The 22,960-nt window shown below is 37.7% G+C and overlaps 4 protein-coding genes, 1 long non-coding RNA gene and 1 other non-coding gene across 23 annotated transcripts in view; 3 read left to right on the top strand and 3 right to left on the bottom strand.

Annotated features, from left to right (window-relative positions):
• The window catches only part of LOC113213244 (casein kinase I), a 101,586-nt gene that overhangs the window by 69,543 nt on the left and 9,083 nt on the right, over positions 1-22,960 (bottom strand). For 9 of the 10 annotated variants that reach the window (XM_052270827.1, XM_052270825.1, XM_026432249.2 and 6 more), the window contains one exon: positions 18,033-22,898. The exons of the other annotated variant lie outside the window; for it this stretch is intronic. In XM_052270827.1, coding sequence (XP_052126787.1) covers positions 22,847-22,898 — 52 coding nt within the window. In that variant the 3' untranslated portion in view covers positions 18,033-22,846. Of the gene's footprint in view, positions 1-18,032; positions 22,899-22,960 lie in introns of those variants that run through there. 10 annotated transcript variants of the gene reach the window in all.
• Trnastop-uca (transfer RNA opal suppressor (anticodon UCA)) lies at positions 1,031-1,117 on the top strand. Its single transcript has one exon. It is a non-coding gene; the product is annotated as a tRNA-Sec (tRNA).
• Positions 1,394-7,048, bottom strand: LOC113213237 (chromatin assembly factor 1 subunit A-B-like). 3 transcript variants are annotated; one of them, XM_026432225.2, is made up of 9 exons: positions 6,919-7,048; positions 6,315-6,399; positions 4,168-6,245; positions 3,895-4,086; positions 3,679-3,805; positions 3,411-3,602; positions 3,018-3,333; positions 2,658-2,864; positions 1,394-2,576 (listed from the first exon to the last, which is right to left on the bottom strand). In XM_026432225.2, the coding sequence occupies exons 2-9, from the start codon at positions 6,352-6,354 to the stop codon at positions 2,141-2,143; spliced, it is 3,588 nt and encodes a 1,195-aa protein (XP_026288010.1). In that variant the 5' UTR covers positions 6,355-6,399; positions 6,919-7,048; the 3' UTR covers positions 1,394-2,140. The 3 variants fall into 3 exon arrangements, with proteins under 3 accessions (XP_026288010.1, XP_026288013.1, XP_026288011.1); XM_026432228.2 differs by having other exon boundaries at positions 3,411-3,599; XM_026432226.2 differs by lacking the exon at positions 6,919-7,048 and adding an exon at positions 6,468-6,782.
• LOC113213240 (COP9 signalosome complex subunit 5) lies at positions 7,260-9,369 on the top strand. Its single transcript, XM_026432237.2, has 6 exons — positions 7,260-7,495; positions 7,605-7,769; positions 7,899-8,133; positions 8,214-8,408; positions 8,497-8,718; positions 8,808-9,369. The coding sequence occupies exons 2-6, from the start codon at positions 7,606-7,608 to the stop codon at positions 9,033-9,035; spliced, it is 1,044 nt and encodes a 347-aa protein (XP_026288022.1). The 5' UTR covers positions 7,260-7,495; position 7,605; the 3' UTR covers positions 9,036-9,369.
• On the bottom strand, positions 9,366-17,264 carry LOC113213238 (AP-1 complex subunit gamma-1). Of its 7 annotated transcripts, none has more exons than XM_026432231.2 (21): positions 16,529-16,668; positions 15,697-15,808; positions 15,325-15,386; positions 15,043-15,226; positions 14,804-14,950; positions 14,476-14,714; positions 14,320-14,396; positions 13,938-13,982; positions 13,818-13,835; positions 12,899-12,994; positions 12,628-12,807; positions 12,404-12,550; positions 12,115-12,333; positions 11,806-12,033; positions 11,597-11,724; positions 11,261-11,513; positions 11,054-11,183; positions 10,783-10,962; positions 10,545-10,702; positions 10,353-10,445; positions 9,366-10,274 (listed from the first exon to the last, which is right to left on the bottom strand). In XM_026432231.2, exons 2-21 carry the CDS (start codon positions 15,714-15,716, stop codon positions 10,173-10,175), a joined length of 2,706 nt encoding a protein of 901 aa, XP_026288016.1. In that variant the 5' UTR covers positions 15,717-15,808; positions 16,529-16,668; the 3' UTR covers positions 9,366-10,172. The 7 variants fall into 7 exon arrangements, with proteins under 7 accessions (XP_026288016.1, XP_026288015.1, XP_052126784.1 ...); XM_026432230.2 differs by having other exon boundaries at positions 15,697-15,811; positions 16,529-16,661; XM_052270824.1 differs by lacking the exon at positions 16,529-16,668 and adding an exon at positions 16,246-16,413.
• On the top strand, positions 17,462-18,078 carry LOC113213247 (uncharacterized). The gene is made up of 2 exons (XR_003303757.2): positions 17,462-17,609; positions 17,734-18,078. It is a non-coding gene; the product is annotated as an uncharacterized LOC113213247 (long non-coding RNA).

The raw sequence follows: 22,960 nt of genomic DNA, 5'->3' as shown, positions 1-22,960 counted from the left end.
CCGAGGGCGCACTTCCGGTGGCGCTTGTCGGCCGGAAGAGAGACACGGTAGATAGGGGAAGGGGTGTCTCCGCCCCCGCACCACAGCCCCGCCTACTTGATCATATCGCATCGTGTATACACATACACATGTTTTTCGGTGCGGTGCGGTGCTCACCCCAGGAGAGAGCGGGAAAGGGGGGGGGGAGTGCCACAAGATACCTCCACGACGTCGCCGCACGTTGACGTGTTACGAACAAACTCCCCAGAAACCAAACGCGTGCCGGAAATAAAAATCCGGCACCGCCGTGCTTCGAGCTGCATCGTGTCACCCCGCAGCACACCCCTCCGCTGGTGGGGTGGGAACTCCGCGCAGCACCAGGCAGATAAGGCATCTACACGCGCTTTCACACTGGCGCAAACAATTAACGCGTAGGGGGTGGGAGGGAAGGGTTGGGAGGGTTCATAAATCTACGCAAAGTAGGCTGTCACTACGGCCGCGCTAGGTCATACCAGCCCTGACAAATTACTCCGCCTTTATACTTACGTATAGTGTATTTCGACTAACGGAGGAAGAAGAAGAGCGGGTAGAACATAAACGTTACCGATTGGTCGAGAGCTTCCCGCCTCTACGCTACCTCTACGTCACGCCGGTAGTGGGGGTAAGCGCTCGGCCAATCAGGAACCTTTATGTTCTACCCGCTCTTCTTCTTCCTCCGTTAGTCGAAATACACTCTCCGTCCGGCCCCGGGTCTCCGCCCGGACGATAGGCAACACATCCACCACCGGCCACGCACCTGGACACGGGATCTAGGCCAGCCTAGGGACGCTCGGTTGGGATACTGCAGATGGACTTTCCTGCTATAAGGACCGCATTGGAGACTTAAGTTGGTGACCTGTGGCTGTGATGGGTCGCCATACAACTCAGGAAAAGTTCTTGAGCTCTCTAAGATGAAGGTACATGTTGGCAATCGACCAGGTCCATTCGTTCTCGCTGACGATATCGGATGCTGTACGGAGCTATATATTCCGGGAGGAATACGCACGTCAACGCCCAGTTGATCCTCGGTGGTCCGGGGTGCAGGCTTCAAACCTGTAGCTGGTTAGCGCCAGAGTGGTTCGATTCCACCTACTGGGCGGATCAACATCGTCATTAGGAGATATTCTTTGTGGCGGTTCTAACCCACAGATGGGAGCCCGCAAAGGTTCTTTTATATCTAGAAAAGTAAGACCAGGGTGAGGGGCATCGGTGGAAGAACGGTTCCTACGAGCTCTCTAAGGACCCCTTTAAGTGAGCATTTTATAACAGAATCAGTGTCATAGAGGTCATCGATGTCAATGGTTGAGGCCAACTTGAATGATCCAGGTGACCTCAAAAGATCAGAGCAAGGTGGGAAAACTATACCATAACTACATTGAAATATTATAAAATTTATTTTCTATGTTTTGTACACATGAAGATCCAAAAAAGATTGTACAAAAATACACGAAGTAATTGTAAAGTTTCCCTTTGGAAACAAAAAGGATTAACACCAGATCATTAGCAAATGGAACATTGACAGTCATTCCTGAAAATAGTTGTCAAGCATTGTTTAACAAGAGAAAAGGTGTGATAATGGACATGTGAAGTATTTACATTAGGAAAACAGATAGATATTAAGTGATTCACAAGATCCTATTCCCCATTGCACACATAATAAGGTACTACAAAACATATCTAAAAGTGTTGAAAGTAATTAACAACCTTAGGAATTAAAAGTTTAACAGTAGGGTAGGACTTCACTTAGTTAAGTTCATAGTGTGACTAGCCAATTTTGAAAGCTGGTAAGACCAGTGCTGGTCACAAATAAAAAGATCTGCCTCACCAATCTACACTGGCTCCACACACGCACAAAAAAAAACAACAACACAAAAATCATTTAAAAAAAGGTTTCAATCAAACCTCATAATAGAATCATCATGTATTAAAATTAAATAATAGCTAGTGTAGAAATGGGAACAAAACTAGATTCCTATTTTTAACAAGATACATAAGACTTACAAAAATAAATATTCATATATATACAACTTGTAATAAGCATGAAATTTTAAAAAATCGGCTAATCACACAAAAAGCACCAATGACCTGATAATTATGTTTTATACATGGCAGTGAATAATGACTAATCAAGGACAATTTCGTCTTCTGGGGTACAGTGAGTTGTACTATTAGATGAAGGAGATGAAATTTGTTTGGCACTGTCAGAGCCTGAAGTTGTTTGGCTAGAATCTGAAGGAACACTTGTGGATGAAGGGATAGACTTGCTAGACGTCGATGCTTCAAATTTAGACAGCAAACTGCAGTGAGAGGAACTACCAGTTATCTGCTGTCCTCTAGGAACAGACACCAAGAGAGGAACTCTCTTCTTTGCCGGTGGTTGACTGGATGAAGGAGTAACACTTGCATTTCCTGGTTGAGAAACTACTGGCATACATTGTTTGGGATCGGCACTACTTGGAGTCTTTGTTTGTTGGGTAAAAGCAGTAATTTTACCAGTTGAACCCTTTGAAGAGGTCAACTTGGAAGATGAGGGAGTACTATTTCCTGTGTTCTCCATTCTGTAAGAATTTGTAAATTAAGTTAATTCATACAGACAGAAAAAGTACATTACACGGACTAAGAATATTGATACTACATACAGTTTCCACTGACGCTGCTTCTCTTCTGGAGTCATGACTTTGGTAAATTTTGTAATGAGAGCGCGAGAATCCGCTACAGCTGAGGAACTAGCGATTGGGCTTTGACTGTGATTGAAGACTTTGGGCTTCAATGTGTAATGCCAAAGAGTGTTTGGAAGTTTTATGTCAGACACACCATATTTAGCTCTGGTTTCTTCTGCCACATACCTGCACAAGAATTTTTTTTTTAATTTGGTACATAATTATTTTTCATATATGATACTAACACACTGACATTATGTCAATAATTTACAAATGGCAAAACAAATGACAAAAGGATAAGATATGTTTTGAGTAATAGCCAAGTAAAAACAAGCTTACCAGCACAGGCGATTATGCAAAGGACCTTCATCTGGACATGGACCCCAGGCAGCCAGTTCTTTAATTTTGTTTGAGATAGAAATTCTGGACGCACGAGGTAAGTCTGGCCATTTCAATGCTAGAGGATTTGGTGCACATACAGATGGAGTAGATGGTCTGTCACACTCTTCTAAAGCATTTGTATTTACACTAGGGTTCTCTTGAGTATTCTCGAGGTTCACTGAACGAGACTTGTCCAGGAAAGCAGAGAATTCATTGGTGAGAAAGACTCTCTTATTTTGATTGCCATGTACTAATGTGATAAGAGCAGGTAAAGCTAAGTAGGAAAAAGATATCCACACTTGTATTAAATGGTTCATCAAAATAATATCACTATTATAATAAGAAATTTACCTTCTTCAGAAATAATCTTTTTCTTGGCACCTGGTCCTGAACTGAATGTCATACAGTTTGGATCAGAAGTTGACACTCCTAGACCTACAGACGCCGCATTGTCATTTTTCAATTTAGAAAGTACTATTGGTCCATCATCCTCTTGCCAAACAGCACGACGTTCAAGAAGCTTTTGATACCTAACAGAGCCTACTGTGAAGGGGGGGGGAAAAAAAGGAGATTAAAATAGCAGATTTAGAAAAATGCATAACAGTAAAATGAGACTTACATGAGGATGCTTGAAGTGCAGCTGTAAGTACAATTATGACTGGTTTCAAAGCACTGGTTTTACTTTTCATTTGTGCTTCAAACTCTTCGCCCAAAAGTTTGAGTTTTGCTTTTTGTGTTTCTGGACTCTGGAATAATTTTACCAAAAATGAGACTAACTTCAGAAAAAAAATAAAAATTTGACTACACTTCACAATTTAACCATGTCAATACTTACAAAAACTTCTTCGCTTTCTTCATCACCATCACCTTCGTCATCACTCAAATATCCATGTGGCACAAAGATGCTGTTATCAACCTCATATTCATCCTCAGATTCTTTTTCTTTTTCATCATCAGAACCATGTAAGGATTCACCTGGTTCCTCTTCCTCCCATTCATCTGCACTATCAAATTCATAATCAAGAATCTAAAGAAAAGGAAAAAACCATCAATAACTCTGCACAGATAAATTTTAAATAAGTACTTGAAACTCTCATAAAAAAGGTACCTTTTCTTGACCAAAAGGACGTCTACCAGTGACAAAATTACTTCTTTTCCTCCAAGTTCCACGATATGCTGGTCGATGATTTTCATGAAATTGCAAAAATTTAGCTCTCAATACCTCAACTTTCTTTGTGTTTTCTACTAACACTCCATAGTCATCAGACTCAAGAATACTTATGTCATCATCTTCTTTAACTTCAGTGACAGGCCATGTCTTAGATGCCAGCTTGGGAATTATTCCTCCAGATTTTAAAGCATTAAGATAAAGGGAATCCTTAGGCATATCAACCTCATGCTCCAATATTTTATCCAAACATTGCTTTTCGGCACAGGAAAGTGTATGTCGTACTTTAGGAGCCATTCTCATACCTGCTTTTATTTCAAATGGCATGAAATTTTGAACAGTAGATGGTGATGGAAGTGCTTCTTCTTTTTCTGCTTTGGAGGACTTTGGTACAAAGAAACTTGTGAAAAGAGCTGATGCTTTGGCCTTTTTCCTTTCCTCCTCTTCTTCTGATTTTTTCTTGTCTTCTTCAGCTTTTTTCCTTTCTTCTATCTTTTTCCGTTTCTCTTCAGCTTTCTGAAGCTCTTTTTTTTTCTTTTCCTCATTTTTTTGTTCTAGATCAGCCAATTTCTTCTTTTCTTTTTCTTCTTTCTCTTTTCGTTTTTGTTCCTCTTTCTCCTCCTTCTCTTTCTTCTTCAACTCATCTTTCTCTTGTTGAAGTCTTTTCTTTTCATTCTCCCGCTCCAATTTTTGCTTTTCTTTTTCTTCTTGTTTCTTTAGACGCTCAACCTGCTTTGGAGTCAGACGGCGCTGAGGAGCTTTACCCATGCCAGTTGGAGTGATAGGGAAAGTTGGTTTCTCAGACTCTATGTTAATTGGACATTCAGTACTACCTGGCTGATTTTTGTGACCAGGTGATTCTTTACTTTGGTTGCTAACTTGCTTGATTGGACTCTCACAATCTTTGCTTCCTTCATCTAAAACAATTTCTGGAACAGTTTTGTTCTTTGCATTAGTTTCTGATACTTCTAACTCATTGAGACATTTAGATCCACCTTCAATAATTGAGGGTTTTGATTCTTCTTTGATAGACTGGTTAGTTCCCTTCAGTTCAATCCTAGAGATTGAAATAGCCTTAATTTCATTTGATGCTGTAGTGTTCTTTCCCTCATCCAGAACAACCCCTTCCCTGCCTTCACCCAAGTTTTCCTTCTCTTTGCTTGGTAAATCAGAAGAATCAGAGGTTGATTCATTTTTATTAGAGGAACTGCTAGGTTCTTTTCTCCATTTGGCAAACATGTCATAGGTTTTTTGAGAAAGGATGGAACTTTTAGCTGATGACTCTTTTCTTGTGGGTGTCTTAGCAGTCTCTTGCTCTGGCATAACTTCAGATGACTTTGATTCAATGTCAGATGATTTTGGTTCATCAGTCTCTATAGAATCTGCTTTTTTGACGGCAGGACTTTTGTTTTGGCTTTTTTTACTACTTCCTTTCTGTTTAGCTGAGGGGCTCCCTTTGGTAGGGCTGGCCTGATTCACGCTTTTCCTGTGCCCTGATTTTCTTTTAGGCTTTTCCTTGGGTGTCTTCTCAGTGGAATCCGAGCCGAGTTTTCTTTTAATGCAATGTGCCATGTACTCCTCTATGGCTTCGTCACCTGAATCAGCTTCCTCACATCCACAGTCACATGATCCTACATCCTCGGTCACATCAAAAACTTTTTTACCCAATAAATTTGCCAAAGTTGATTTCATTTTGTTTTGAAGAATGTTACCCTGTTCACCACCACATTCTTTTGTGACCGGATTAGGAGTTTCTTCTTGAACAATTTCAGTTGTTTCATTTTTCAAATTGACTTCAGTTACATCTTCAGAAATTGGTTGAGCCAATTCCTTGTCATTATTCTCAGCCACAGGAATCTCAACAGTGTTGTTCTCTTTGTATTCTTCTGATTTCTTTCCAATTTTGACTACAACGTCATCATCATTTGAATCTTCACTTAGTTGGCGCTTTCTATTAGTAGGAGGTGTAGCCTCTGTCACTGTATCTTTAGGGCTCAGAATTTGAAATGGCAAACGAGCTGTTGATGATGAAAAGGTAGTTAGCATACATTAATTTCCATAATACTTCCACCAGAGATTCTCCATACCTTGTTTCAGTTTCTTACGAGGCGGTGAATCTGAGTCCATGGTTTTTCAGTTCAAAAGAGTCCACTTAGAAGTATGAATGATAACCTAGAAAATCAGGCTAAATTAAGATCCTAATAAAGATTAGGGTGGGCTGTAAGTAGGTGACTACTTACTGTAGGTTTAAATAACACTGTAAGTAAACTTAAATCTGAAAGCATTCTAATAAAATCATGTCACTGATATGACACTGATCTTAAATTTTCCTAACACATATCGAAAAATTACACAAATTTACAGGCAAAAAAATGTTGATTTAAACTTTACAAAACATCTATCACAGGTCTACAAGGACGAATGAATAAATGTGTTTCAATATGAAAACAGGGGTTTGCTTAGAGGTGGTTCCTAAAAAATCAATTGAAATGGGTCAAATTTAATCAGATGACAAAAATAATCAGTAAAATGCTAAATACAACAAGTTTCTTTGTCTTTGTTGTAGGCCGGCCTTAACCCTCTTGCCTACATTACGATATCACCTTTAAATAACTCCTTTTCACGGTTTCAAGAGGTAAATTTAAAAAAAAAAAACATGACAAAAGTTGAACATCAAATTTCAGAAATTACCTGGAATGATTTGGTTCAACAAATTAAGCAAAAGAAAATTTAAAAAATAAGTCTCGCTTAAAAGTGGCACATTTCTTCCTTGTGACTAGATTCTCAGCAGGCGGGAAATCCAAGCAAGTGCTGACAACACCATGACCATAAATATACTCACTACTTACAAATGATATCGAAAAACAAAATATATTTAACAGGGAAAAACTGACTTAACCAAGCTATATAACACAATTATTCACTATAGAAACGCCATCAAGATTTTTTTAACGGTACAGACTAAACTTTTTGTGTTACAGTGTAGTCATCTGTCCCAAATCTACAAAACATTCGGCAAACATTCTCATTCTCATTTCAGTGTGGTGTCCGTGGTGTCGAAACTCCCAAACTCCCGAAACTGTTTTTGTTCATTGTCGTAATTACTCTTTCTCATAGAATTATTGTAGGAAAAAAAAACACTCCCACAATATCAATCGGAAATTAGTGCTGTCGTCTGTTCAGTGTTCATTGTTTGGCCAAGTGTAATTTCATTTAAAGAAATTACCGGATATATAACTTGTACGGCTCTGGGAGCCATAACCTAGAGGCGAGTGTAGCTTGTCAGATAGTTCCCAATATATTCTAAAACGATTAGAGTCTGTTGCTGAAGTGAATTGTTTCCTAAATTTTCTTTCTTACGTTTTATAATGTTTTAGGATGGCATCCACTTCAAATGATGATAACCCCACCCAATCCCAAATCGCTTTCAAGACATGGGAGCTTGCAAATAATATAGAAACCATATCATCGACTGATGAAATTTACCGCTACGACAGAAAACAGCAACAAGATATTCTTGCTGCGAAGCCATGGGAGAAAGAGTAAATGCACTGAATTACATAATTAAATAGTCTTTTATTTGATATAGATTAATTGTTCGAGCTATGTTTCTCTTCAAGTCGAGCTTTGTCTCACCACAGAATACTTTTTGATTTTTTTGATTCTTGCAGCCCTCACTTTTTTAAGGAAATGAAAATTTCAGCTCTGGCATTGCTCAAGATGGTTATGCATGCCCGTTCTGGTGGCACTCTCGAAGTAATGGGCCTACTGTTAGGAAAAGTTGATGCCAATACTATGATAGTTATGGACTCTTTTGCTCTACCAGTTGAAGGAACTGAAACAAGAGTGAATGCACAAGCGCAAGCCTATGAATACATGACTGCATACATAGAAGCAGCCAAGCAGGTGCATACTAATTTGCCCTTTTTGTACACTTCCTCTGCAAATGTTTTTCACATGTAACTACTGTATCCTATCTAATACAGGTTGGACGCCTGGAAAATGCTATTGGGTGGTATCACTCTCACCCGGGTTATGGGTGTTGGCTGTCAGGTATTGATGTTTCAACCCAAATGCTCAACCAAAACTTTCAAGAACCTTTTGTGGCTATTGTCATTGATCCTGTGCGCACAATTTCTGCGGGGAAAGTTTGTTTAGGCGCTTTCCGAACATATCCTAAGGTTTGTTTCAATGTGTTTGCTTCTACGTATCAGTTTTACATGAATTTTTCCCTATGATTGTTTTCTTATTCTCATTTTTCCTTTGCAGGGTTTCAAACCAGCTAATGAAGAACCATCAGAGTATCAAACCATTCCTCTGAATAAAATTGAAGACTTTGGAGTGCATTGTAAGCAGTACTATTCTTTAGAAGTTTCATATTTCAAATCTGCCCTTGATCGTAGGCTGCTTGATTCTCTCTGGAACAAATACTGGGTCAACACATTGGGATCTAGTTCACTGATTACCAATGCAGACTATACTACTGGACAGGTTTGTGAGGGAATTTCCCTAAGCCTATGTCTTTGCACTGTTTTATTTTTTCATCAGGAAACCTAATGATAATTGCATGTGTCTTCTAGATCCTAGATTTATCAGACAAATTAGAACAATCGGCTGCTCTGGGTCGGATTGGTCATTGGATGCAAGATCCCCACGAGAAGCGATGTGAAGATAAATTAATGAAGGTTACCAAGGACAGCAACAAAACTACAATAGAAATAATTCATGGTTTGATGGCTCAGACCATAAAGGATCGCCTATTTAACCATGTGGCTCCTGGTCCTAATGGATCTAATCCACCTATGTAGAAAGTGTATTGACAACTTTTGTAAGGATAAGTTTGCAAAAACTTATTCATGGAATGAGTGTTAAATTGTACTATTAAAATAAGTATTCTAACTTAAAAAATCTCAATCACCCCAGATTTTTAATTAATATTTAAAAAAATAAAGGGTAGCAATGTTGGAAAATTTAAGTGCTGCTCAATTTTTTCCATGGAACTTTCTTTATCACCTCTTTTTGATCTGTTTATTACTCTTTTATTTGAAGTGTCTAGTTTGAGTAGGTAGTTTTTTTGTTTTTTTATCCTGGTCAGAAATAAAAGTATCTGGAATAGAAATAAAATAACTACTTGCATGTTGAGATTTCATTGAACTCAATATAATTCATCACATTCTTACAGGAAAGAACTTAAGATTACTATCAACAAATTAGTTCACCCCCCGGAAAGTGCTGCTGTGACCTTATTTCACCACTACATCTATATACAATATGAACCAGTCGGCATCTTAGCTGCACCTTCTCATAATACTTCCAGAATTAGGATTCACAGTCTGGTGTAAATGAATGGCCACAGTAAAATTTATAATTATATACAAACTTTCTCGCACTCACTCTTCATATAATTTCATTTTCATAATTACAAGTTAAGATAAAATGGACCATTATGTACAATGTGTGACAGAACAACTTGAAGCATGTGGGTTTGAGAAACCAACAAACATAAATTTATGATGATTAAAACATACTTATAATAAGGAGTTTCACTCCATTAAAAAATAATACATTGAAAACTGGTCCTCTCTGTAGTAAAATATACCACTTATGTACAGAAGATTCTTTGCCTCCTTAAAAGATAAGGAAAAGAGCAAAAGTTAAAGTACAGAAAAGTCAAACATTGTCTTCCAAGATAAAACATTGTAGCAAAGCTCTCAGCCAATAAAACAAAAGGTAACAAATTGAACTTGATCTTTTTTTTTTCTCTGGTGCTCAGACCAGCTGAGCAAAAGCAGGTCCGTGCAAGGTCCTGATGAGGAATGCAAATTGTCTCAAGACTATTTAAGACGTTTCTTTTAGTACAATCGGTAGCAGTTTATAATGGCCAAGATATTACTTCCCCCCAAGTAAACCTTCAGTAAAATAATAGTACACAGTTGGTGATTATCTTACTGCCAGCCCTCGCTGGGAAAATTATTCATTTCTGCTTGGTCTTGAATGGTTGCTCCTCCACTGCTGTATGAAATGCGCATTCGCATCCTTAGGGCTCCCTACAATTTAAACAGGTGGAAAATAAAAAGTCATCCTGAGGTGTACTACAGCAATTTGATAATAGATAAAAGTAATACCTTAGAGGGGTTTTGAATTCGAAGTTGTTGAGTGACAGATCCTGCTGGAGGAATTGTGGTTCCACTCGGTGACATCATTTGCAGTTGAAATGTCTACAGGTATAAAAGATTGTTAGTGATCTTTGATCTTACTACTTAATAATAATAAATATTGATCTTTCAATACATTTTTTATTAGTTGTTTTCTTTTACCTTTGGAACTGCTACTTGGAACAGGAAGTCACTCATGAGTGTGGCTGTCTCATTGTAAGCAGCCATTGCTATGCATATTGTTGAGGGGGCATCACTGCGCTCTAAAGTAAACATAATTCGAAGGCCATTCTTCTCATAGGCCACTAGGCTGGGTGAATCTGCACAGAAAGAACAAAAAATTACTTTTGTGGTAGGCGCATTAAACTGTATACAACAATGAGGTTCAAACTGAATTTACCCAAACTTGGAGTTATAGAGGAGAGGCCAGATAATGGTGGAAGAGGAGTTGAAGTGCTCAAAGATCCTAAGGAGCCTAAAGGATCCAGTAGCAGAGGGTTATTGTTATTGGTACTGTGGACATTATTGTTCATATTCATATTGTTCACTGCTACAGGAGCAGAGCCTCCAATATCAAGACCTGCAAAAGTAGTAATATTGGACAATTTAAATCATAAGTAAGACAACACAGTTCACAAGTTGTAAGTTGAGAACACATATAACAGAACAACCTAATAGGTCTAGTAGATCTTGATTATCTGTAGTAGCAGGTACACCAGCTGGTGGTTTAGCAGTTTGCTGCTCAGTTTCTGTATCAACAATACTTGGCTCACTTCCCCCAAGGAGAACCAAAAGAGCATTCTGTATAGCACACAAGAAGTTCAGTAATCTATCCAAATAAAAATAATATAAAAGTGAAAAAACAAAGGAAGACATACAGAATCACTGTTCACTGCAGGCTCTTCTGAGTTCACATCTGCTATATCCAACACTCCATTCACAGTAGAGTGCTGAACTTGCTGCTGCTGGGAACCATTATCACGCCGAACTACTTCCATAGGTGGCATGCGCTCTAAAAGAGCAGGACGTAAATGAGCGTGTGAATTGAAAAGCTGAGTGAACTCTACTCCTCTTTGCTGCAATTCAATGTGCAAATGACTTCCAAACTGCTGAACCATCTGACGAATCCGCCTAGTACAAAAGAAAATGAATGAGTAAGAACAGCAATTTGTTGACTTAAGGATATAATACAAAGTATGATAACTGGCACATACTCCACATTAGAACGGAAGCGAGTAGAAAGTTTGGTTAAAGAGAGTAAAGTGTATTGTTTTGTGACAATTGTATTCTGGGGTGACCACAGTAAACGCTGGTATACATCCAGCAACTCGTCCTCAGAGACCTACAAGAAACACAGGGATAAAATTTCAGTGCTTAGATTGATATGGAAAGTGAGTTTCTCTGAGAAATATAATGCACTTACCCTCACAATGTCACTTGGGTCATCTCCAACAGACACATCACTGTAAAGAAGGGCATCTCCATACTCTCCTATGCACCAGGTAGCGACCTGTGTAAGTGGCTGCCTATCAGAAGTATCCTGTTCAAGAGCACGCCATAACTGTGCTGACACATAACCTTGTTGATCAACTGAGTCTGAAACCAGCTGGATAGTGCATGACACCACATCATCTCTGACATAATTTCCAGCCTAAAAGACAAATTATTTGTTTTTATTTTTTTAATGAATTTTGGGCATTACAACCAATGCAATTATTCATTTTATACTTACAGCAATTAGTACTCTTAACAAAGTGTCCAGATGCCAGCGCTTATTTGGAGCATATCGTTCAGCTGCCAACACTATACTAGAACTGCACTGTGCTTTAAATTCAGGATCGGAGCGTTCCAGGAATAAAAGTAATTCTTTCATCATAGTTCGTACATTGTTGGAATTAATCAATGCAAAACTAAGTTCCAAGGCACGCCGTCTAATTGAAACATCAGGATCCTAAGAAAAATATTTCAGTTAGCGCTAAATATAGAAACAACACAACAGTATTTTTAAGACCAACACAAACCTTGAGACATTCTAATATAGTAGTGCGGTGTCTTTGAACTGCACTCGTGTCTAAGTGAACAGTCTTCAGAAGGGTGTTCAATGCAACATATCTTATATTCTTGTCATTGTTCAACAAGAAACGACCAAGGATATTTACAGCCAGGACCTATAGAATGAAAATTGCATGAAGTAAAATAGTAGAATAGCGAGCACATCCTTGATAGATAGAAATTTCCACCTTACCCGAAGGCCACTCTCCGACTTGATATCCATAATAGATAGGACGGTTTCATAGAGAATAGTATTTCCAACATTCTTTGATGTTTCTGTGTTTGTTGCCACTTGAGCTAAAATATCATTCATGGCTTCAGATGCCTCAGCATCATTGCGTCCCAAAATACGAAGAAGTCGTAATATTTTCACCTGTTTAAAGAAACAAGAAAAATAAAGAATTAGCTAAATTAAGAAACCAAAGTAGATTTACAAAATATGTTAGATTAGAAAAAAAAAATACCTGAAGGAAAGGATCACTGACACCTGACACGTCATGTTCTGGGGAATAACCAGCCAAGATCAGATTTTTCAGGATACGCACGAGGTTGGGAACAATCTGAAAATCACAACATCAACTTATTCCCACTGGGTTGAAACACAGAGTACAAACTTGTGCACAGAAAAATGTCAAAACCAAAAAAAAGGATGGGTTGACTTGAAGCCTTTAGACAAAGACAAAACATAAGAGGTTTGTAGATACAAAAAATTTTCTTTAAAAATTTCAAGTATTAAACTTCAAACAAAGCCAGCAAATGTACTTGCATACACTAAAAGCTGACATTGACCCAGAAAGGTTCCACAAACAACAAAAATCTACAATATTGTTTTTCCTCTGTATTTTTTTTTTCAAACTAAGCAAGATGAGTAATGATAATCTAATGTGAAACTATAATACAGATAGGTATGTAAGTCAAAGGATTAGGAATCAAAGCTACAGTTTAAGCTCGATATATCATCGGTGGATGTTGGTCAAGAAAAATAAATTCTAGATGCGAAGCAATTAGTTAGAGTTTCCACATTGGTCGCTCGGAAAAACCGACGTTAAACGCGGAATGACACCAAAAACGACGCTTATGCCACGCTTATGCTAAAATAGCACTTCAGTCCACCACCAAGAGGATAAAGAGTGATGAGGAAAAGTACAGACATACAAGACTCATTCACAACTGCGCAAACCTAAAAGTTAAAAAAAAACACAAAAAAACACATATCTATTAAATTTTGGCTGAGATTCTAAGCACACTTTCTAGAAACTACTATAATACCCTTAAACTAAATACAAGCTGATTTTTTAATATTTTTTGGGGGTGTGTCGCTTTGAAATCTACATGTTTAGTGCAAAGTGCAGGTGCAAGGCATCACAGTCCGAAAAGCATTACCTCCTCTTGACTGCAGTCCTACACCGTACAGAACAAAACAAAACCAATTATTAACATCCTTCAACAGTTATGACTTAAAGTTCACAAATACTGTACTGCCAGAGGCCTTGAAAAAACTACCTTAAAGGAAGATTTCTTGCCTTTCCCCAACACTACAGAAAAATTCTGTAACAATTAGAAGTACTCCATTTATGCTGTACACTAAAATGCAACCCGTTTCATCTACTCTTACAAAGTACATCAAATAAATTGGGAAGTACAGGTAATGTAATGCATATGAAAATCTATAATAATTAATTTTCAGGGCAAGAACAAGGAACAAATATCTACCAGTTTGACTTAGAATTTCACTGGCAACATATTATCTACCTTGACCTAAAATTAAAGGGTCATTAAGAGTAGTCCTTTCTACAAGACATGCACAAGTCAGGGAGCAATAGATAAAGGGTTTAAGAGTACAAATATCTACTAATTTCACTTCACAAATTTACAAATAACTTACTTTTTTGAAATGTTGAAGAGTGTCAGGACTGTGTTCACACATTTCTGTGATAAGGGTAACACCTGTGATCAAGACTCCTGTAAAATAATAAAGTAGCAATTGTCACATTCTTCAAGGTGTAGACTGTCAAGAAAGTAGAACATACAATATACTCACCATGGTTTTTCTCTGACAAAAGTGAGCGAGTGGCAGGTAAAAATATTTCCATGAGTTCTGGAACCTTTAATACTATCCTATAGGCACACAGCGCAGCTTTCTTTCTAATGTAGGCATTGGGTGACTTCATAAGTCTCTCAACTTCAGCAGCCAAATCACGGGACATTTCTGGAGAGGCAATGGCTCCCAGTGTACACAAGGCCAAACCAACAACAAACTGGGTTGAGCTGTTTAAGTCGCTGTAAATGCAAAAAAAAATAAAAAAAGACTTAGATGATGAAGTTTCTTGAAAAAATATTTATACACAGAAGCAAGAGTAAGCGCATACTTTTTCAAGCAGTTTGTTATGAGTAAATGTACATCCTGCCTCTCGTCCAACAGTAACATGGCCCCGAGGTAACCAATCCTTTTGTCAGTGAACCTTGGTGATGCTATCAACTTTAGACACTCTAATTGACCAAAATGAGCAGGATATCTAAAAATTCAAAAGACAAGTCAATGACTTCCTGAATAAAACCCCAAATAAATTGAAATAAATAATTCATAATGAATAAACTTGTATAGTACCCTAGCATATGGATGTAGAGAAGTTTTGCAACATTCCTGCAACGCCAGGCAGAGTCCTCTTCCCTGAATGTTGATCGAATATAAGCACATTCTTTATTGATAACTTCCCTCTCTTCAGTAGCCGTACGTGCGGCTCGTATTTGACGTATCAGGTCTCGTAAGCGCATTGGAGTGGGCATACGAACTGTAAATAACCATCACAAAACTCATGTAGAAAATGTGTCTAGCATAGAAAAGTTAGATGAGTTAGTTAAGTAAAAAAGGTCAGTAGGTAAAACAAACCTCTCTCAACAGCTTCATTAAACACTTGCTTAATAGCAGCCATGTTGAATGCTGGATTAAATCTAGAACAGATAAAAATATAAAATTAATCAATGACAAAATAAATGGAACACACACCTAGTTAAAACAAGAAGAACAGATCTGCTATCCTAAATTAAGAGATTTATTCACTGAGCATAATCAGACATCCTGATACTCATAACAGGCCCAGAAAAAAAATGATACACTCAATGGTTTAGCATTGTGCAAACAAGGTACAACAATGCAGCACCCGCACTACAACAAAGACAAACGTACAAAACCATCCGCAGAAACTCGCCAAAAGAGCAAACAAAGGTACTAAGTATTCAATCAATTAAGATTTAAAATTACCCATGGTCAGAAGAATTCATTTTCTTGCGTCAAGCCTGCAGGTTCCCGATTTGATGTAGATAATAAATAATCTATAGCTGAAGGCAAGTAGAAGACGTAGAACCAAGCAGACCTGCTAAGACAACACACAAAGCAAGACACTGTAGCAAAACAAACAAAATAAAACAGGCCAGGTTAATCAAGGTTTGAAAACATTGTGAGGACATGCAAGTCAAATCTCAAAATCACAAGCAAGTTTTAAAGCAATGGGATATATTTCACTGGACAGATCAATTTAATTTAACATAAAAATTTGGACTAAGAGTATAATAAAGGCGCACAAAATTTAATTTGAAGTGAAATCTATCAAGATTTGGGTGGGTCTTTAAAAAACCAAAAAGGTAGGGCAAATTGTGAGAGAACTAAAATTGAAGTATAAAGGTACCCGAGAGTTTTAAATTGGAAAGTAATAAGACATTTCAATTCAACATATTAAGTGAATGCAAGCTTACTTTTCAAATTTAAAAAGGCTACTTTGTTAATTGTTCAAAAATTAGTAAAGAACTTAACCTATAACAGTTGTCTAATGATATGAATACATCAATAATGAGGAGAGGGAACAGATTCAAAACTTCTACTGGCCGCTCAAAATTTATCTCTCTCCAGATAGAAAGTCGTGCCGAATCCTTTACGTAAAGAATTTTAAGCACTCAATGTACACATCATACAGTTGAGTTAGGCCTATTCACCAATAGCTGTGCCACCCAACACAACACCGACCTTCGTCATGAGTCACACGTTCAATTGTCAATGGAGGCACATGTACCCTAACTACAACATGACAGATACGTACACAAATAAGTCTGTTTACTAACAACAGATACGACAGATGGGATTTCTTAATAAATACATTTCTTGGTTGCAGATGACGACCAACCTAAAATTCAAGATGGCAAAGAACTGCTGAAGTCGTGGACTATCTTTGAGACCTCACGCATTGTTTATCAAAGGAGACGCCAGTAAAAAAACAATTCAAAAGATTAAATTTATAACTTTATAGGGACTCATTCTTCCATGTTTAATCAGAGATACAATTATTTCTACGGAAAGCAATGTTTTAATTTTAGTTAGCTTTTGACTTTGTTGTCCCAATGGCGGGCATTACAAGCTCATGCGGCTGCGTGAGATGGTGAGAGTGAGAGATTATACCCCTACATTGGGTTTGATCGATATGTAATGTATCGAGATAAATACGCTAGATCAATATAGATATGTAGATTATGTATATTGCTTGATTTGAATTCTCTTGGCCTGAACACGATTCCATTACACCAATAAGGCAGGCAGAAAAGGTGAAGGGCTCTCCAATGAAGCCCACGAGCCCACGTTACGCAGCACATACCTGCGATTCTGCTCCGGTGGCAGGACACTACACTCTTCAAAGTAAAGCCACATGTCGTGAAGTCAGCGAACAGCGCCAGCCAAGCTCGCACATGCGGACCGTATTGCACAGAAGCACTATGGGGAGGAAAAACGACACACAATACGGCGCTTTCCTTCACGTTTCCGTCGGGGTCTTGGCGTCATTGCCCCTCCGTCGCGATGTCGAGCTGATGCGAGTAGTATGCCGCTGTTAGCGTGACGGCTTCATTCGTGGTTTTATCAGCTTATCGCACTGAACCGTGATGCCAAGCCGAGCCGCCACACCTAGCGGCCCTAAAGCCACACAGCCACACCTGCCGATGCCGACCCGGCCGCCTGCAGGCCTAGTGCAGGCTGCGGTCTAGGGGAAAGGAAGCGGCACGTGTTTGTCTTTGACGCATTTATTGGGCTTCGTATGCGGGGGCGGGGGTGACCCATTTCAAGCCAGGATCGGAAGGATTCAGAGGGATTTGAGAGGGAGGCACGCAGGGCGAAGGGAAGACAAATTTCAGGTGGGACGAAAATGTAGAAAATAAATACCACACTATTAGAGAGTTAAGTGATCTGCATGAGGTGTTCATCTCTGTCCCGGTGTTCATTGGGATTAGAGTGTGAACCGTTTGCATTCTTACACAGATTTCCGCATTGTTCTATGCTCGGCGAAGCTAGGGAAGTCCAGCGTTGTGGTGTGGTGATTCCCTTTGGATGATCTGATCTACTTGCCGGATCTACGGCGTATGCGTATCCTCAGCCAGAGATGCCATATCTAATAGACGTCTCAGGTGACCATTTAGACGTGTTAATGGTCACCTTAGACGTGACGAGATGGTATTTCTGGCTGGGTCGTAGCCTACTCGTAAAGTTGTCGCAAGTCACGTACCTCCCCGACTACGACTATATATGGATATGAATAGGTACAAGAAAGTACGAAGATGTGAACAATGATTTTAACTTTTTAATTAATAAACGTCTGTTTTCACATATTGTATGCTTCCAAGATCGGCATCTAATCTTGGGGAGGGAGTGGGGTGAGACAATCCAACACAGCCATGAGTAGACCTCTAATTTCCAATCCAAGGTTTATGAAATGACACTTGCTGGTGGCACTGGTGGATACTGCATTAATGCATGTCAAAGGAAATGTGCAGGAGATTTTTAAAGGTCCTTTGCACAGAAAATAAAATAAAATGACATTATTTGGATGTGCCAATAATTGGAAACACAATGAATATCATAACAGTACATTTGACTTCACCTTGGACTTAATATTTAAAAAATAGAAACAAACATTTAATCGTCAATGACCTATCATCTTCAGTACAGCAGGATAATGTCACAATATCAACACACAACTGTCAGCACAGAGGCAAAACTTGCACCAGACCTCCATTCTTAATTAAAAGGCATACACACACACTAAGATTAGAAATTTAATATGAATCTAGCTGACAGGAATGAGTCAAATACATATGAGCAGACAAGATTTAAGCATTCATAAAATCACAGCATGGGCCCAGTTCAGAAACATAGGTTAAAGTTCTTGAACCAAGAATATGTTGCAGTGCCCATTCACAAATCAGCTGCGCTCCATCCAAAATAAAGCCAATTTACACAAAATGTGTGTAATTGTTAGCAGGTCAATCTGTAGAATTAACGGTTCAGTTAACAATGACAACATACCTTGTGCTCACAAAACTTAACATGAAATGTAAAATGGGCAGAGAAAACATCAAAATTTACATTGTTATGTCCTCAAACCATACTACAATATAATAGTGATGGAAACAAAATTAAATACAAAAATATTGATCATTGATTGGACATTTCAGAAGAACAGCATGCAGCGCAACATAGCAAACAAAAGGATAGAAAAAAATTGTCTGACATTACGTGCTAAAACAGGGGTGCAATGAGATCTAAACTTATGTAACAGAAGTTTGCTTTTCAAAATTTACACAGTTGTCCAAAGTTTTGTCCTCAAACCAAAAATAAAACTTTCAAATGGTGAAGTAAATGCATAGTACGGTCAGTATTTGGGGGCATTGTCTTAGATAAAATAAAGCATGAATGCTAGTCAGCTGTGAGGAAAGATTGTTTACACATGTTGGTACAATGGCTTTTTTTCTTGCTATTGGATGAATCTGAAACCATTTCAACAGTTAAAACAATTAGAATTGATCATACAAGCCTATGATGTTTTGTAAGACACAACCAAATTTATTTTTTTGGTGTCAAAATAATTAAATGAAAAACCTTATGTACAAAATTCACATTAACCCAGAAAATCTTTCAGAGGACATGGGCTGTTGGCATCTCAATCCTCCCGACAAAGTTCAAGGTAAGACGACAATACCCTAAACACTTAGCTCTGCAGGTACCACAATTAAGTAAATTAATGTGCACCAAACAATACACAATACATACATAAAACATAGATTAGGAAAAACAGAAACAAAGGTATCAAAATTGTTTCAAAGAAAGCCATGGTTTTGCATGCAAGAAGGTGCATAACAATCACAGTCTAAATTAATTTATAGCTCAGCAAGCATAACTAAAAGAATCAGTCGCCACAAGGAGGATGAACTGGAGCTAACCTGCACTAGTTATTATTAGGATTACAAAGGAACATAAAATAGCTTAAAAAAAAAAAAAAAAATCTTACTACAGGTTGAAGAATTTCCTCCACCATTAAGATCTACAAGCTATCTCCAAAACAGAAAAGGATAGAAAAGTAGACAAAACCATGACAAATTTTAGTAATGCAGAATGCCAAAGATGAGCTCATGAATTTGCGCCAATGCTCTCAAAGAGCAGCCTCAATTATTAATTGGACGTAATCTTCTTGTTAAAATTTTTAATATCAGAGTAGGAAACAAATGCTTATAAAACTTCAGAAGTTTCTTTTACTTGAAGATTTTTTTCTACAAGGGCTTATCTATCACACAAGCATAAAAAACAGAGAATACCTACCAAGCCCCTAATAAAAATCAGTCAATTTCTGTAAGCTTATTCGGTAGAACTCAAAGAGAAAATGTATCACTTGTTGAGTGAATAATACTAACCCTCAAGATTAAAAAGCAAGAAGCAAGCACATTTACAAGTTAGCCCACACAGCATTATGAAGATAATGGGTTGGTCTGTGAGGGTAAGCAGATGTAAATATGTAACATTATCAAATATTTGTAAGCAATTACAACCATGACTTAAGGTTCTGATTCTTTAGACAAATATAAGAATTGTTGAATAAACTGATACTGTATTTTCAAGTACATGTGTGCCTTTCTTTACAAGATAAAGCTTTAAAATAAAAGTTCGACATTGTTACTTTAAATTTGAAGATATCCCAACCTACAGGTGACCTGGAGTTCAATTTCATAAAAGTTGAGCAGAATCTCGCCACCAATCTTTGGAATGAAAATAGAGATCACTGCTTGTTTGCTTCCCCCTCTTTCAATAAGCAATTTTATTTCCTAATTTTTTCTCACTGATCAAAAAATGAAAAGGTAAAAAAAATGATCAAAATAATATTGCATAGTTACAAAAGTGTATCAAGCAACCAATTCACTAAGCTTCTTTAATTGTAGTGATGAGAATTGCTCAAGGCAGAGAATTAACCCTTATCATAACAAAGAAGAGGATGGAGATATATAGTTAAGCAGGAGCAGGAGACCGGAGGTAGCTACTTTTCCAGATAAAATTCCTTAAACATTTGGCACGAAAGGGAAATTTATGTAAACGCTGATGCAAAGGAAATTTGTTTAATCTACTCAGAGAAGTCATTGATGATAAAAAATAGTCGTAAGTGCACATTCACATTACATAAAGTCGTTCACAAACAAGATTGCAGAGACAGCAAATTTTGATCATATAAAAATTGTTCTCACCCAAACAACTGTAGCCAGACCTGGGCAAACTCATTAATGTAGGAATGCCAAATTACCAGCAGTCTTTCCTGTCTCGTCCTGGAGAATAATAGACCAGATATTTAAAGAAACAGCGTAAAAATGGGAGTTATGGTAGCAGGGTGAGAGAAAAGAATAAAGGCAATTGCCTTCATACAGTTTCACTGGAAGATTTACCCAGGTCATAAATTAATTTTTGGAACATGCTACATAATAAAACCTGTCTGAAGATTGAGCCCAACAGCACCTCTTATACCCTTCATTACAAGAAATTCAATGTCGAGTACAATAAACTTCCAATTTCATATGTACAAAAAGATCCTCAGCATAGTCTGTTTCTCATTCTCACACCATTTTGACATGATTTAATGTTCACACTTAACAAGTTAACTAATTAAAAATCTGATACTCTCTCATTCATACACATGCGCGCGCACACACACAGCCAATCATAAGAGAAAAAACAAGAAGATTTTATTTTTAAAAAAAGCCTCACTTACACAATTTGTTTCTACTGGTATATAACATGTTTGCTCATAGCAGATCAGTGTCTTTTACCTTTTCTTTTCACATAGAAGTAACATTAAATCAACATAAGTGGACAGATGTAACAACAGAATCACTGAACACCTGATATTCTAAGCTCAGTGTGTACAGGGTAACAGTCACATATGTCAGCTGCCTCCTGCACCAGGCCTGTACCAGATCATGACCATGACTAACAAAAAATATCACTAGCAAAACTTCTCAAAATAAGCTACTTACTTTTGTTTACAAGCAAGTGAAGGTAAAGAACCTATATTAAACATTACAAATGCAATAATGCAGTTAACATTTGGGAAAGTGCAAAAAAGGAAAGTTTCGCTTAGCAGCTTTCCTAGAGACTAATGTTAAATGGGATAAGAATTCCTCAGTTCTGGCTCCCTGAGCTTAAGAATCAAAATTTTGGTTTTAGTTTCAATAACACTGAATTCAAAGAAAATAACTCAAAGCAACAATGATGGAAGTAGTAGGGTGAGAGAGAAAACAGTACAGAAAAAAGCACCAAATAAAAACCCGAGAATGGTCTGTATTTTTGCAACAGTATTCTTTACATCTGAACACAAACAGTGTAAACCCTATGATAAGACATGATAATGCACAGCATTTGTAGGCTGAGCCAATTTAAGATGATTAACTCAGTGACTAACCACTTCATGATTTTAGCTTTAGCTAAGGAAGTTTCAGTTTTCTGAAAACTTCAGTGAGTTCATCACAGTACAAACGCTGCACAGTCAATGCTACTATCTGCAGCCCACATCTCTAAATCAAAATGCGCATGTTGCAATCACTAAAAGCCATCATAAAATATCTTATATATACAATAAAGGTAAAACAAATAAATCATTAAAGAATTTTCTGTACAAAACTGATCAATTAAAGGGAATTTCATAATTGATGGAAAAAGAAGCTATTCTATCCCACAGGATTAGATATTAAATAAAAGTGATCAGTTTGTAGAGATTTAAGATTCTGAGCTGACGTTAACAGGGATTTGTAGCCAGAATTTTATATCATTTAACATACAGCCAATAAAATGCAATACATTATTAGTTAAAATATACAAAAGCAATCTCATACACACAAATGTCTCAATGATTTCTTGAGTTTAAATAAACTCTTACATGCAATAACATTCACACAGACACACACTCCATCTTCTCAAAAGATTGCCTTGATTTCACTTTCTCGACTTAGTTTTGCACAGGGTTTGGATTGTTGAGGATGCTGTCCCGTGAATTTGAGTGGCTTGTAGCCCTCAAGAGAGTCACTGCTTCTCTTTCCGGACTGCACTCAACTACTGATAGTCATTTCTGACGTCCAGACTTCTTCTTCCTGCGTTTGAAAAAGCAGCAACACCTGACGAGACAAAAGATTAAAAGATAACGTCAGTATTGAAAACATTTGGAACAGGTGTTGAA

Source organism: Frankliniella occidentalis, unplaced genomic scaffold (assembly GCF_000697945.3).
Source record: "Frankliniella occidentalis isolate FOCC.00 unplaced genomic scaffold, Focc_3.1 Scaffold140, whole genome shotgun sequence".
Lineage (NCBI taxonomy): Eukaryota > Metazoa > Arthropoda > Insecta > Thysanoptera > Thripidae > Frankliniella > Frankliniella occidentalis.
The sequence above is the reverse complement of the archived record's forward strand: the minus strand, read 5'-3'. Positions and strand labels throughout refer to the sequence as shown.